At 39.8% G+C, this 15,777-nt stretch overlaps 1 protein-coding gene across 1 annotated transcript in view; it reads right to left on the bottom strand.

Moving 5' to 3' along the window:
* LOC127645337 (nucleoprotein TPR-like) overlaps window positions 1-15,777 on the bottom strand; it is a 33,612-nt gene that overhangs the window by 2,892 nt on the left and 14,943 nt on the right. Inside the window, exons 27-46 of the mRNA XM_052128918.1 lie at window positions 12,527-12,674; window positions 12,272-12,409; window positions 11,965-12,096; window positions 10,514-10,644; window positions 9,817-10,027; window positions 8,846-8,989; window positions 7,164-7,362; window positions 6,601-6,797; window positions 6,259-6,332; window positions 5,605-5,798; window positions 5,247-5,495; window positions 3,886-4,040; window positions 3,503-3,583; window positions 3,223-3,408; window positions 3,004-3,144; window positions 2,774-2,861; window positions 1,534-1,724; window positions 702-773; window positions 502-593; window positions 301-410 (exon numbers count right to left, since the gene is read on the bottom strand). Of these exons, the coding sequence (XP_051984878.1) occupies window positions 301-410; window positions 502-593; window positions 702-773; window positions 1,534-1,724; window positions 2,774-2,861; window positions 3,004-3,144; window positions 3,223-3,408; window positions 3,503-3,583; window positions 3,886-4,040; window positions 5,247-5,495; window positions 5,605-5,798; window positions 6,259-6,332; window positions 6,601-6,797; window positions 7,164-7,362; window positions 8,846-8,989; window positions 9,817-10,027; window positions 10,514-10,644; window positions 11,965-12,096; window positions 12,272-12,409; window positions 12,527-12,674 (2,933 nt within the window). The remainder of the gene's footprint in view (window positions 1-300; window positions 411-501; window positions 594-701; window positions 774-1,533; window positions 1,725-2,773; window positions 2,862-3,003; window positions 3,145-3,222; window positions 3,409-3,502; window positions 3,584-3,885; window positions 4,041-5,246; window positions 5,496-5,604; window positions 5,799-6,258; window positions 6,333-6,600; window positions 6,798-7,163; window positions 7,363-8,845; window positions 8,990-9,816; window positions 10,028-10,513; window positions 10,645-11,964; window positions 12,097-12,271; window positions 12,410-12,526; window positions 12,675-15,777) is intronic.

Below are 15,777 nucleotides of genomic sequence, written 5' to 3'. Positions count from 1 at the left end.
TATCATTAAAAAGGTGAATGATAATCCACTACACTCTAGTCTCTTGCAGGAGTCAGATCATACATGTTCCACTGTCTTCACTCACATTATAATTCTCTGCTCATTTGCGTAAAGCAAAACTTTTCTCGACTCGAATCGCTTTTTACGACCATATCACATCAGTGATGGTTGCAGTCACCTCAAATTGCCAACTCTCAATAAAAATGATTTAAGTGTTCCACTTAAGTAAAACTGGTCGCCTTGTTGCTGACAATTGCTGTAAATGTGAACGACCCTTAACACTGCCGTTTCTGTACTCACCTCCATGTGTGGCAAGATGGTTCAGGTCAGAGTGAGAAGAGCTGGCCTGCTGCATCATATCCTCAGGAGGGCCGAAACGGAAGCGAGGGACTCCTGCTACCTGAGGGGAACTGAGATGAAAGGATGCATGATATATAAAGATATTTATTCATGCCACCCTCCAGCTACAATAATGTAATGTGAAAAGCTGCTGTGTCTCACTGTATGGCCTCTGCAAAGCCATCAGTGCGGTGCGGCACCACAAGGGTGGGCGTGCTGGGAACCATCCTGTCATCATCATCGAAGAAGTGTTGCTGTACGAACAAAAATACATAGTCAAAAAGCTGAAGTCCTAAAAAAAGGGATGATTTTTATATATTGCTAGGTGGTATATGAGGGTTTCATACACAAAGCTCACTCACCATGCTTCCGATTCCTGGGGTGAGCTGGGGAGCACGACTCATGGATGGGCGTCTACTCTGTCCGGACTGTCTCTGTATGAGAGAACAAACATGATTTAAAAAAAAAAATTTCATCACAAAAGGGACAGTATCATCCGCATCCTCCCTCAACAAACCAGTCAAAATTTTGGACACACTTGCCTGAATGTACAATTATCATGATCTTAAATAACTTTTTTTTTTTAAAGGCTTATGGATAAATGGATGAAATTCTCATGTATGTATTACTTAAAACAAAACTTTTTTTAAATGGATGAGTTGGACCAGATAATGCAGGAAAAGAAGCCAATAAAAGTCCAGCATATATGGGAATTCCTTCGGTACTGTTTAAAAAGCAACCAAGGTAGATTTTGAATGAAGTTGGTTGCAAGAATACAAAGAGTGTGAATCTAGGCAAAGGGTGACTCCTTTTCAGAAGCAATAATTTAAAGCTTTCATGCGTGTGTTTTTTAAATCCACTGCCTATTCTAAAATGTGGAAAACCGTAACAAAGAATGACTAGGTGTGTCCAAACTTGACAAATAATGTAAACATTAGCTGCATAGATCTACTTCAAATTAACACACAAATGGATTTAGTTTAAAAGCAATAAAATATTTAGCAAAAAAATAATAATTCAATGAAGTTGAATTTAAATTGCAAAGAGCTTGTAAAGCTAGTTCTCAGATAAACACAGCCAAATTCAGCTTACTCTGTACTATTCAGTACTGTTACTGTTCAGATACAGAACAGTACATTCAGTATGTGTGTTTAAGCAAATGAGTCAGGTAAAGGACATATACATGGTCTATACCTGCAAGATAGGGGGGCCAAGCTCAGGGAGAGGGTGGATATTGAGACGTGGGGGTGGGGTGTGATGTGGTCTGCGGGGGTACTGGGGTAGGCGTGGACCCAGTGAAGAGGTGATGGTGCTGGGGACTGGTTGGTGCTCTCTCACAGGTTCAGCAGCAGGGAATGATTCCATAGTGCTGACACTAGCTTCACCTAAAATCCCAAAACAAGTTCTATTCATATTCTAAATGTAGCACATTCATGAAAAGACATCAAAAGCAAGAGGATATGCATAATTAGATGACTCAATTCAACATTGCAATATGAATGCCATTACCATTGAAGTGATAGATATGTCAAATGCTAACTTATTAGCATCCTTATTGGCACCAAGTTTAGCAACTTGCCTTTTATACTTAAAGGGCCAATATTCAACACTTTTTCCAACACCCACATATAATGTTGGTCAAATCAATTTAAGTTTACATGACCATTTTCCACTCTCTTTCTTAGAGGTCGACCAATAGTGGATTTTGCTGATACCGATACCTAGGATGCTAAAATATTTTTTCTTATTTACTTACTGTGACTGACACAGACATAGAGGCTACAATAATCCAAAATGAATTAAATCCTAGTTAGTTTATTTTTTAACCAAAATCCCCATAATAATCAGTACAAAATAAAGACTTGGTGCATAACGCTGAACTCATAAATATTAACAAGCCCGAAATACACCAGGGACCAAATTAAGCATTTTATAGCCTATAAATATTCACCAGATAAAGGTTTTTGTATATACATTATGTATTGTATATGCAATAAAGTATGCATGTAGATAGATATTTCACCAGATAAGGTTTAATGAAGAACAAGGTTTGTTATTATTCACAAGATTTGAAGTTGGATATATGATGCATGGGCACATGTCCATTTAAAAATAAATAAATAACTATTGGCACAGATTACTCTGTAAAACCAATATATTGGTCCAACTCTTCTCTCTCTAACTGGCTAGCCTTTACATATGTGAAAAGATCTAATAGGGGTTGTTGACATGACATTTCAAATGGTTACTGCAGTGTCCTGTGGTGTGACATGCAAAACTCTTTAAAAAAATTACAATTATAATTGCAGAATTATGACCTTATATTAAACGATACTACATGGAATATAGTTTAATTTTTTTTTTTTACAAATCGCAGGACCTTTACAATGAACTAGAAGGCAAAAAGTGTGCATGCATGTGTTATGTGTTCTACCACTGCTCTGAGAATCTGCTTGTATCTGGATAGAATCAGATGCTTCTTGACTCTCTTCATCAATGTCTGGATCTGCTGCCCCACCATCCTGTCAAAACAAAACCATTCCCACAAAATAACCAATAGAAATGTTCAACGTGGGTTTTTGACTTAAAACATTGTCAGAAGGAACATCAGAAGAATAAATATTTTAAATCTTTAGTGTTATAGTCTGGGATCCATTTGGTCACCTCAGCCTCATTCCCCTCGTAGGCCTCATTTTCATCTCCACTGCCACTGCCTTCATTATTGTCCTCTGCTGCTTCTGCCATCCCTCCATCACAATTTTCATCATCCTCCTCATCATCCTCTGCAGCATCATCATCTTCATACTGACGAAACCAAGAAGTACAAGTCAATACAGTTACAGCAGCCAACAGATTTCTTCTTCTCCATGAAAACACACCAACCTGTCCAGGCTCCTCTTGCTGCTGCTCCTCTTCCTCCTCTGTACCACTGTCTGTCTCTATGACAATAACGTCCTGTTTATAATCCTCAGAGTCCTGTCCACTGATCTGAGACTCACTCACCTGATCCATTGGTACTGACTGAGACAAAGACTCTTCGTCCCTCTGTCCTAACACAGGATAGCCTTCCTGCTGTGAAAAATAACCAGGGAAGATCAGATACACTGATTAACACCCTCAAGTGTAATGTTCATATTGTTCTTAAAGGGATAAAGACTAGTACCTCACAAGCATCTGGCGGCTGCTGACTTTCCGTTGAAGCTTCAACAACAGCATCATTACTCTCCTCAGTGCCTGAAGCATCCTGCAAAGAAAGTATCATGGGATGATGAATCATCCTAACAGTTCTTTCCTTTTGGCAAATTGACTATACTTCAAGGAACAGTCTAACAACTTGTCCTAACTTAGTTGGACATGACAATAATCCTGCTATAAGTAATTTGTCAACTATAAAAGCAAAAATTCTGCCTATCGATAGATAGGCCATCAGAACGTTTTTAAATTTCTAGATTTTTTATTTGAAATTGCATTGCCTGCTGTAGGAATCAATGGCCTAAGCAATGCTAAAATCTCACAAGCCTTTCCAACAGATGCACTTATACATACACTGCTCACTTCCAGGCCCATCCTCCTAACAATGCGAAGCTTCTTAGCGATGGGTGGGTGGGCAGGGTCCTCCTGTGTGGTGTCAGTCACCTCAGCGGATGAGCTCTCCTGCTCCTCCTCACGCACACGTTTGGGCACAGATGAGCCTGATGTCACTGACACAATAAGCAAATAAGCATTAAGTAAATAATTCTATATGTGGTTTTGTTTTCAAGTCATAATAAATATGGAAGATAAAACTTTCTATCAAGAATTGTTTTTCGTTAGAGTAATACTTCCTCCAAAAATGAAAATTCTCTCATCACAAACACTCTCATGCAATCAAAGACGCTTGACTTTCTTCTGCTGAACACAAATGAAGATATTTAGAAGAATATTTAAGCTTTGAAGGTCAATACAATGAAATCAAATGGTGGCCAGAACTCAGGTCCAAATATCACAAAGGGATCAAAGTAATCCAGTGGTTTAATCCATGTCTTCTTAAGAAATCAAATCAGTTTTGTGTGAGAACAGACCAAAACATAACAGTCAAACACAGCATGCAAGGAGTGCTTCTTGGGTGTAAAATAATTTCCACTGGTGCTCTTTGGATAAGGGATATTCTGTGCAGATGCTCTATTAGTCCTTACCCTAATGAAGGCTTTGTAAGTCAAAATGCATCAGTATGTGGTATATTTTAATCCAATAGCCACAACCTAATAATGTTTTTTTACCCTACTCTGAGTGCCTTGGACTACTAGAGCATTTGAAAAGACCAAAATATAACTTATTTTTCACTGTACTGTACCATCTTCCCATGGCAGTCTCTAGGCACGATCATGATTTCAACCTCATTACCCTTCCTAGAGCTTGATGCAGGCGTAGAGCACTAGATGGCACTATAGGAAGCGTAATCGAGCTTGAAATCACAATCGCCAAGGAGACAGCTGTCAAGATTTACAATGAAAAGGGAGGTACATTTTAGTCTGTTCTCATCCAAAACCAACTGAATCACTTCAGAAGACATCGAGTCCTCTAATCTATTAATTTTATGATACCTTTATGTAATATTTGGACCTTCAGAGTTCTGGCCATCATTTGATTGCATTGTATGGACCTTAGAGCTGAATCTTAATTTGTGTTGTGTATAAGAAAGTCATCCGGGATGGCATGAGAGTGAGTGAATGATGAGAATTTTCATTTTTGAGTGAACTATTACTTTAGGGTCTACTTAAAAATTTAGCAAAGTTTTAATGCTTTTTCAGTTTTTAGTTCTGAAAGTTACAGTATCTTTTCAAAGTACAATGAACTATCATCTCAAAAAGATTAAGAAAAGTTTACTTCCTCATTAAATGTTTTGGCCTGGACAGGATTCTTTGTACCTGTGCCAAAGACAGCAATGGAGGTGGACGGCCTCTCCATTTGTGAGCTATGTACGACTTCCATAATGGTTGCTGCTGCCTCCTGACTAGCCTGCTGCTGAGTGGGCTGGACAAATGCAGTGGCTTGACTCTGCTGCAGGCTGATGACTGGCTGTGTGGTCTGTATGTTAGGGCTGGTGGAGCGCACCGAGCCACTGGTGTTGCCAAAGACAGTCACATGCTCCACTGGACTCTCAGTGGACTGGAGGGCTGATGGGACAAACCAATGACAAACTTCCCAACCAATACACCAAATACAACAAGTCATTGTGGAATGCACAGGGAGAAATAGTTTCAATTTAATTTCCACGAGTCATACCTTCTTGTGTTTCCACTTGTGTGGTGGGCATGACTGTGGCTGTAGGCGTGGTCACTGGAGCTGGAGTTATCATTGGCCGGATGCTTGCCCTAGGGGTGGACTTGCTCCCTGCGATTGGTGAAGGCTTACTGGGGGCAGCTGCAACTGGTGTGGGTTTGATGTTAGCCGTGGGGGGCTCTGATGTGCTGGCACCGCTTACAGACAGAATGTGGAGAAACAACATATCCATTGCATTTTAATTTGCATTTATGCATTTGGCAATCCAGAAATGTATTCAGGGAATGCATTTTAACTAGCGTTGTCAAATTCACATTAATTTAGTGTGACTAATTATATGAACAGTAATGCGTAAAAAATTAACAATTAATCATGCCCTTTGATCATACAAAAATGTCATAAGGAATTTTCCAACTATAGGAGCAATTCAAGCTTGAATTACCACCTTGATGTTTTGCCGAATCCATGGCAGTATGAGGCAGTAAGCGCAATTTTCACAGTAATTATATATGGGAATAATTATACTGCACATCATGTAATTAATTTGATGAAAATGTTCAATTGATCGACAGCCCTTATTTTAACAGTATGCATGTTCCCCAAGAATCAAACCCATGATCTACCAGTTGAGCTAATGGAACATGTATTGAGCCTTACCTTCCTCTGTCGGCAGCAGGTGTGGGTTTCAGAGTGATCTGTCGGGCCTCTGAAGACCTCTGAGCATCCTGAGACTGGAGAAAATAAAATACAAACTGTGTCTGAAAAGCTTCTGAATCAATGATCAAATGTAGGATACATCAAGCAGTTTGATCAATATTAGTTATTAAAGATTATTACTTAAACTGAGTATGTCTATTGACTGATATAAAATCTCAATCTTAATTTAAATCACTGTACACACTAATGAAAACACAAATTGACATCATTGACTGAGAGCTGTAGCTTTTTTTACTGACAGAGAACATATGAGCAGTTAATGCAGACTATGTGCTCTTGTACCTTGCTTTGGCTAGGCTCCTGAGCTTCATCTCTCTGGTCTCCATGTCTCTCCTGCTGCTCACGGAGTTCTCTGAGCTCTCTCTCTTGTCTGCTCAACCGGCCTTCATACTGAGATTTGAGTGCACTCATCCTCACCTCCAACTCCTCTCTCTGCTGCTTCAGCTCTTCATTCTCATTCGACAGCTTCTCCTTTGCACCTAACACACACATGCACTTTTACCCAGCCATCTATACGGGGACATCCCATTGGTTTCTATTGTTCTTAAATAACCCAATGAAATGGTTTGAGGGTAGCAGTTTCTGTCCTGTGTTGATGTATTTACTATTGAAACAGGAAGTTGAGACATGGCATATTTAAGAGCTTTTTTAAATATTGCCTTTAGATTATGATATAGTCCTGTAAAACCATGATTTGCTACTTGCTGTTGCTAGTTTTAGGCAGGAAATAGAAATAGATTTGTGATGTGTTGTAAATCAGGCTCCTGTTTGCTAGTATAAAGTGCTTTTGATCAGAGGAATATTTGCAGGACTACCGTAAGCATGACGTGTTCTGGTTTACTAACTGTTGAGCTGGTTGATCTTCTGCTTGGCGCCCATGAAGGCTTTCTTGGTCTTCTCCTCTTTATCAGCAATCTGCTGTCGGAGCTGCTCCTCCATGTTACTCTTCTCCTGCAGATCAGCTCTAATGCGGGTGAGCTCCGGCTGCACCTGTGCCAGCTGCTCCTGCAGGTTCTTCACCTCTGCTTCATGCTCCTGCACAGTCTTATAATGCATAAACATAATCTTCATCACTATACAGAGTACTTTAAAATACACTGCTGCCAGGCTCTTCTTAGTTTGATTACTTTGCACATGCTTCATAACCAACAATGGAAAAGCATACTCCTTGTTAAACTTCTTTCCACAAACCCCACTCATTCAACAATTTTTCACTCCAAAAAATAATCACAGCCATACTTAACACCTTACTGTCTCAAAAGTTAATGAGCAACACTCAATTACTCTCTTACTTGCTGGTTTGGCAGGAAACCACATTAATATTATATAACTTCAGGTATTAATTAGTGAGCCAAACCAGAAAAGCGTGTTTACACACTCACAGAAGAGCCCAACAAAGTTTCTTGTGTCTTTTGAGCCAACTGTCTTTTACTGTCTACTTTTCACAGAGCCAGAATTTTATAAGCTCTGAGTGCTTGGATGAAATATCTTTTGATCTGGATTCAAACTGTTAAAGCAACCAGTGTTAGGAAACTTCCATTGTTTGATTTGTATGTTGTAGGGATACAATAAAGATTTTTTACAATAAATGTTCTGGACCCTGAAAAGATCACAATATACTCATCATGATTAAATTCACTAACTGTGTGTTGAAATTAAACATTAACCAAGATTAATAAATGGTGTAAAAGTATTGTTCATTGTAATTCATGTTAACCAATGTAGTTAAATGTTAAACCTTAGTGTAAAGTGTTACCTCCTACAGAATGGTCTTTAATATTGTCATATGGGTGGCTCAATGGTAAGAGCTCTACATGACAAATGGCATGAGCTACGTTCAATGATCAATGTCAGTGCACATGCATTGCAATTAAAAGTATTAGCTAAATAAAATTAGAGGTTGACCGATATATCGGTTTTTAACGATTAATCAATGGCGATAGTTGCTTTTTAAAATCACTATCAGCAAAAATCTATAGTGATATTTGCCAATAGTTTTTTCATTATTTCGTCATTTCAAAATAAGTGTTCCTGGTGTGTTTACTGCTTGAGAGAGATATATATATATATATATATATATATATATATATATCTCTATGTATCTCAAGTCTTGCGATATGCACCAAATCTTCACTTTTTCTAGTTAGTTTGGGGATTTTGGTTGAAAAATAAACTGCATCTGGGATTTTATTCATTTAGGACTCGTTGTCTGTGCCCGTCATAGCAAGGAAAGAATAAGAATATTTTACATTCTATAAATACATTTTAAAAACTATCGGCCGATTAATAGGCCTTTCCCACCACCTTAGTTATCGGTATAGGCAAATTCCACTATCGGTCTACCTCAAAATAAAATACACCAACAAAGCCTGCTTCAAGTTCTTCTCGTTTGTGTCTTTTCTACCACATTCTTTGATACATTTATGGTTATGGAGAGCAGAATGGCAAACACAGGGCAAAGATTTAACATTTCTCAGAAACGTATCCAGAGATTGGCAGAGGTGCACACTAAACCTCATGTGAGTACCTTATGTGTGCTGTCCAGCTGGGTTTCCAGCTCTGAGGTTCTGCTCTGTGCTTGACTCAATGAGCTCTTCAGGTTCTGAATCTCATGCACTGATGCCAGATGCTCTTCCTGCTGTGCTGGCTTAGCAGCGGTCTCTGCCACCATCTATCAAATAGTGAGAAAAATGGAGAGAGAGAGAGAGAGAGAGAGAGAGAGAGAGAGAGAGAGAGAAATGGAGAAAGGACAGATCTTCTTCACTCATGCACTCATGAATGTGCATAGACCTAATTTCACCATCTTTGATTTGTAATGGGAATTACAATGAGGCTGTGAGGGATAGACTTCAACTGGCTGTACTGCAGTTTAAAGTTTTTTTTTGGAGCGTGCCGTGGACAAAACATTGATAAAATATCTGTCCAAGAACATTCAGTATACAAAAAAACTCCAGAAAACATGAGCTGTGGAAAATCAGATGTGATCTAGGAGCTTTATAGCGATCATGCCGTTGAAGAGACTAAGTCTATCCCTAACAGCCTCGTTGTCATTCCCATTAAAAATCAAAGATGGTGCTAGCATGAATAAGGTCAATAGGACAGCTATGACCAATGTCAAGATTTTCAATGTAAAATAGCTTGCATTTCAGGTTGTTTACAACTAAAAAGAGTCATATGCCTTCAAAAAACTTGGAATAGGAATATGAATTCCATGAACAACTTTTATGACACTTTTGGGTCTTCAAGATTTAAAAGTAAGTCACTATCAACTGCCATTGTACTGAAATCATCAAATGGAAAGTCCTTCAAAATTTCTCATTTTGTGTTTCGCAGAAGTATCTCATATGGGTTTGGAAAAACATGAGGTGAGTAAATAACAGAATTTTCAGTTTTTAGCAAACAACTATTCATTTAAGGCTCAAAAGCCTTTTAAAATGGTTAACTTTGCGAAAAAAAAAAAGAACAAAAAAATGCTTGTGATTGTCTGTTCTGCTCTACCTTGTCATGCTGTTCTTTGAGTTCTTCATATTGAGTTTTGTAGCGGCGGCCGATCTTCTTGACCTGCGTGATGGTTTTGAGTTTCTCCTGGATGTCCAGAGTCTTAGCTTCCAACTCCTTCTTCAGATTATCTCTTTCAGTGGCGACCTTCCCTAGGCTGTCCTGCAGGTTCTGTACCTGGCTCTGAGCTGTGCTGATGGATGCTTGGCTCCTGTATGTTGGAGAGAAAATTAAGCTTGCTCCATCAAAACCTGTATACAACATTTCTGATGCAACAAATACAACATTCACACTCACCGTTGGAGGTGTGACAAGTTCTGATTCAACTAGATTTTTCTGAAGATAATGCGAGTGTTGTTTTTCCTTGCAAAGCTTGGCGTCACAATGTCAGGGTATTGTGTGTGGTTTTCAGGGCATTGCTGTGTAGTTACAAAGGTGAAACACAGGGCAATGCCAGGGCCATTACAGTGGTTGCTAGGGTATTTTGATGGATGTTAGATATTCACTTCCTGGCCCTAAGGAGCCCAGCCCTAAGTCTCCATGTTACTATTTCATTCATCCCTTATTCCATGCAAGTCTATGGGATTTGTAACAATTACACATATCTCCACAAACTGCAGAACAACTTAACTTAGGGTCCCCTTGCCTCAGCACACACCATTAAACAGACCTTAGCTGGTAGAGGCTGCAAACTGACCTGGACACCTCATTCTTCAGTTTGCCCGTCTCCTCTGTGAGCTGCTGGATACGCTTGAGATGGGCCTCCCTCTCAGAATGCAGCTTCTTACTTTCCTCCTGATCGCTGTCCTTCTGCTGGCTGAGAAGTTGCTGCAGGACCAATCAATCATCGTATGAGACAATGAGAAATACTTTCACAATGTTCACAAAATGTTAATCGAAAAGTTCACCCAAAAAGACAAATTCTGTCATCATTTACTCACCCTCATGCCATCCTAGATGTGTATGACTGTCTTCACCAGAACACAAATTAAGATTTTTAGAAGAATATTTCAGTTCTTTAGGTCCATACAATGCAAGTGAATGGGTGCCAAATTATTGAAGCTCCAAAAAGCACAGTCATCATAAACGCAAACCTCCAGTGGATTAAATAATGTCTTTTGAAGCTAAATGCTAGGTGTGTGAAAGGAATGGATCAATATTAAAAACATTTTACTGATATTCACTTCATCCAGCTCGTTGACGAGGGTGGACATCAAACTGCCACTTGCGTGATGCAGCGTGAAAGCCTCCTCTGCATATATATTCATACATGGATATCTTATTTGCAGCTCTTCTTATTGACCTTGATACTGTTTTAACACAAAAGTAGTTTGTGCAACGGTCTTCGCAAGGAGCTCGTTCTCAGGCATCTCCTCCATTCACTTGTATTCAACCTGATTCAAACAGCTCTCCTTGTTGACTGTTACAAGATGGTGCCGCAGTTGGCGTATCCAAACCAGCCGAATGAGGCATCTATGAATGAATATCTATGCTCCTCTATTTTAAACAACACAGTGCTTCCATATTTTTCCATATTTCACGTGCCAGTTCTCGCTTGCCAACGTGACCTCAACCCTCGTGATTTTTTTGTAAAAAGGTTTTAAATATTGATCCACTTCTTACAGCTGCCGTTTTGCTTTAGAAGATATTATTTAATATACTGGAATCATATGGATACATTTTATGATGGCTATGTGCTTTTTGGAGCTTCAAAAATTTGGTGCCTATTCACAGCATTTTATGGACCTGAAGAGCTTAAATATTCTTCCAAAAATCTTTGTTTGTGTTCTGCTGAAGACAGTCATACAGATCTGGGATGGCATAAGTGTAAGTAAAAGAGAGAATTTTCATTTCTGGGTGAAATATTTATTTATTGCCAATGTTATAATGGGCAATAAATTAAAAGATCTGATCATCAAATCTAGCCTAATGGTGTTCAATATGATACAATTCTACATAAGGGGTTGGCAACCTTTGTCATTTTTAAAGTTTCCTTGTTAAAGGCTGTGCCGATCCCTCACCAGCACACCCCTTGTGAAAATTAAGTGTTTATTTTTCCTTACAAATTAGATTATGCCATTGGTTGCCAAACCCGGTTCTCTATGATACACCCAGTGTACAGAATTTCATGCAGTGAGATCCTGAGACCTGTGTGCGAGTCTTCAAGCGCTTGACATCATCCTCAAGGAGTTTCTTCTCAGCCTGTAACATGCCACTCTTCTCGCTCAGCTCAGAGTTGGAGTCCTGCAGGGGTTTGATGTCTGCTTCCAGCTTACAAATCTACAGCCAACACATTACAATCAAGGTCATACTTGCTGACTATAGTATTTGGGAAGATTATGTAATAATTTACTGAACATTCGTGTTGCAGTTTTATAAAAGCAATAGTTCAATCAAGACTGGGCATTGTGATTTTACAGTTGGACAATTCTGAACAATGCTTTTCAGATCTTGCCTTGGCCCGAGTCTGCTGTAGTTCATGCTCCAGTTTGTTCTTCTCATTCTTCAGCATCTTGTTGGTCTCAGTCAGAGCACTTATACTCTCCATTCGCTTTATCATGTCTTCCTGCTGTGCCATGGTCTTTGCAGTCACCTGTACAGCAACATGTTAACCGATTTCAACATACGACATTTAAAAAAAATATGTATCATGTTACGCATCCCTTACTGGCTTGAGAGCTAGTAAAAAGGTATGAATGCATGTTAGGACCTGTAGTTTCTCTCTTTCTGCAGTCAGACTGTCCTGTAGTTCCTTCATCTCACCCTCCAGGAACTCCATGCGCTGTTTATAACGCAGGGTCTCCACCTGCGCCACCTCCAGCCGGGTATCAGCTATCGCTTTCTCCCGACGAACAAACCTGAGGTGAATGGGAGGCCACAACATAAGCAACCTTGTGTGTGTATAGTAGTGCAAGAAAGTTTAAAAGTGTCATATCATGAGAAATGAAATTTTCCTTGATAAAGTTGAAAACACAGGCTAAGCTTAGAATAGCTTACTACTCTATTTCTGCACTATATAGATTTGGGCCAGAACTACTAACTGAGGACCAAAGTCTGGTTGAAAATGGTTCTTTAAAAATAAAACTGTTTTTGGTGCAAACTTTTACTTACATAAGTGGGAAAAAAATCTATGACATGACCTCTTTAGGCAAGGCAAGTTCTGTTTCATTCCTCCTGAACGGCAGAGGCGGTGTTTAAGCACTATTGGATTATCGCAGTGCCAGCCAGATAGGTCGAGAAAATATACCAAAGTCACGTGGTGACGTAGGCAGAGCTCAGAGGATAAGACACAGTAGCTCAGCATTCAGTACCTTCTGCTTTCTCGCCAATATAGACAGGTCATTGATTTTTGCCTTCAATTGCAGATTACTTAAGCAGAGAAGCTTTAGCCTCTCTAGCTGTGACAGTGCTTTTCTAAGTTTGTGAGACTGTATATATCTACCGTTGTGAATTTTTTAATCGGTTTGGTAAGTTTTTCGTCATTTGTGTGGGATTGTTTGTGTGTCGGTAACACTCTGAGCCTCACGGTACTATCCGGTGGTTGGCGTTTCTGTTTAACACTGTGAAAAGTTACGGTTCTCTGCTAGCTGAATTATTTCTCTGTTGTTTGTTGAATTCTTGAAGCAATCAGAGAACATCAGTAACACTGTAAGCCTCATGGTGCAATCTGGTGGCGATTGTTTGTTGATTGGTGGATATTATCCTCTTATTCCTACATTATCCAAAGGGATTGATGGCATATTAGTCTGATTATGGCTCACAGCGCTCTTGCTTTCGGCTTTCTGCTGAGCTGTAGGATATGTCCGAATATCCTCCTTCCCGACGATGGGCATGATATCTGCCCATCATGCTTGGGAGTTCAGCATTTAAAAGATGCTCTCACAAACCCGAGCTGGCACTGCAGTTTGCTGCTTATGTCAGAGAGACGGCTCAGTCTTGCAGAATTGGATCCTAACTCTTCCTTTACACTTGCGCAGAACAAGCCAACTCCACCTTGTGCTCAGAAATGTTGCGCTACTGCAGCAGCCAAGTGTGCTTCCAACACTTTTCCGTGATTGTGTGGAGTTGGATGATGTTACTGTGAACAGAATGTTCCTGTAGACAGATTATTCAAGTGGAGGTTCAGTTCATTTGAAAGTGAATGCTCCATCCTCTTCGGAAGACACTCTTGCTGTACTCCAGATAACAGTGGCCCAGCTGGGACTCGATAAGACATCTGCCTAGGCTGCCCAATCCAATGTTTTCTTCAGGCAGTCATCTACGTCAAATTATTTTTGTTATGCTACCATGTAAGGATTTGGCTGAATTTTCTAATGCACTTATGGGTTTGAGTGCCCCCTTAACAGTGTTCAAGGACTGCTCATGCTCTAGCATCTATGGGTGAAGCTCATGACAGCACTACGAGGTAATGTTCGCTACCCTAGTGCACAATGTGGACGTATAGTTTAGCTTTTGAAAAGGCATTAGAGTATGCTGCCTACATAAGCCAGGAGGAGAACACGATCTGTCAGTTACTCCTTGCTACCACCAGCACGTTGGAGCCAGCAAACACTGATCCCTATATTCAGCAGTTTCTGAAAACTGCTCTACTGACCATGGGTCATGTGACTCACGAGTTGGGTATGCTGTCAGCAACACTTCTGACAGCTCACCGTCAGGTGTGGCTTGCCGAGGTAAGGCTGCCTGAAGAATGTAAGAGGAACTTGCGGGATCTGCCAACTGTTCCAGGGCACTTGTTTGGGCCAAATGTCCAAGAGTTCCTGGAAAAGTGAGTGAAGCTGTCAAAGACCACTCGGCAGCTTACACAGGTGCTGCATGCTTCTGCCTTTAGGGTGCCAACAGCTCAGGCTTGCCACTGTTTTTCAAAACCAGAGCAGCGCTACCGCCAACACCACAATCCTCTACCCCAGTGTTTCCCAACCTTTTTTCTGCCACGGCACACTTTTTACGACTAAATTCTTCGGCACACCACTATCCCACATAGGCCAACCATCATCAATATTTATCCTTTTCAAAACTTGTCCATGTTTTCTGTCCCTTTTAGTAGAGCGTTTACTTTTTTTGACGGACAAGGTTGTAAAACTTCCATCACAATCTATTATTACCCATCATTTTAATTTTCATATTTTAATGATAATACATTTAAATTGCTTTTATTTCATTCACATTTTCATTTTTAATCATGAACTTACAGGATGAGAATATAGCAGATTATCCATTTATTTATTTGTGAAGAGAACAGATGAACAACAGACACCACACGAAGCAGACGAATGTTTTTTCCCTCCCACAGTGACAGTGGAGGCCACTGAAATACGAACAACGCAATATCACAAAAAAACATATACGATTAAAATATGAACAAAACACATCTGCTTTGACTTAAACTAGGTGCTCGCCTGTGCATAATCAAATGCATCAAGGGAGACTGATGCTGAGGTAATTGCCATTCGATTTTGCATCTTTGTCTCGGACTGACGACTTCTCGTGGCAGTTTTAATTTGGTTCTGGGGGCTGAACCCAGCGTAAAGCACCGCATTGCCCTCCACATGACAAGAGTTGCAGAAAGCATCACGGGATGATTTTACGAGTGTGCCACGTAAAAAAGCGAGAGGTGTGCACAATAAACATTGAAAACATGTATTTGGAAGAGAGAAAAAAGCTTGCAGTTGCTTTGATAGCAGAAAGTAATAAAAGGATTCTTTCATGTTTAGGTCGAAGCATTTTCTTGGTGAATATAAATTAGTTCAATAACTGGAGTCTCTGATATTCGTGAACGATAAGGTAATATTTTATTAAAATAAATTATGAAACATTCAAGTCTCTTCACAAATTTGGACAGTTTTTAAATATATCTTGTTGCTTAGTACTCTCAAAGACATTATTGGTGAAGCAAAAACATGTGTGAGAAAAACACTCGCTGATGCAAGTCATGTGAATGACCCATAACGCATATAAATA

The sequence above is a fragment of the Xyrauchen texanus genome, chromosome 6, assembly GCF_025860055.1.
Source record: "Xyrauchen texanus isolate HMW12.3.18 chromosome 6, RBS_HiC_50CHRs, whole genome shotgun sequence".
NCBI classification, from domain to species: domain Eukaryota; kingdom Metazoa; phylum Chordata; class Actinopteri; order Cypriniformes; family Catostomidae; genus Xyrauchen; species Xyrauchen texanus.
The sequence above is the reverse complement of the archived record's forward strand: the minus strand, read 5'-3'. Positions and strand labels throughout refer to the sequence as shown.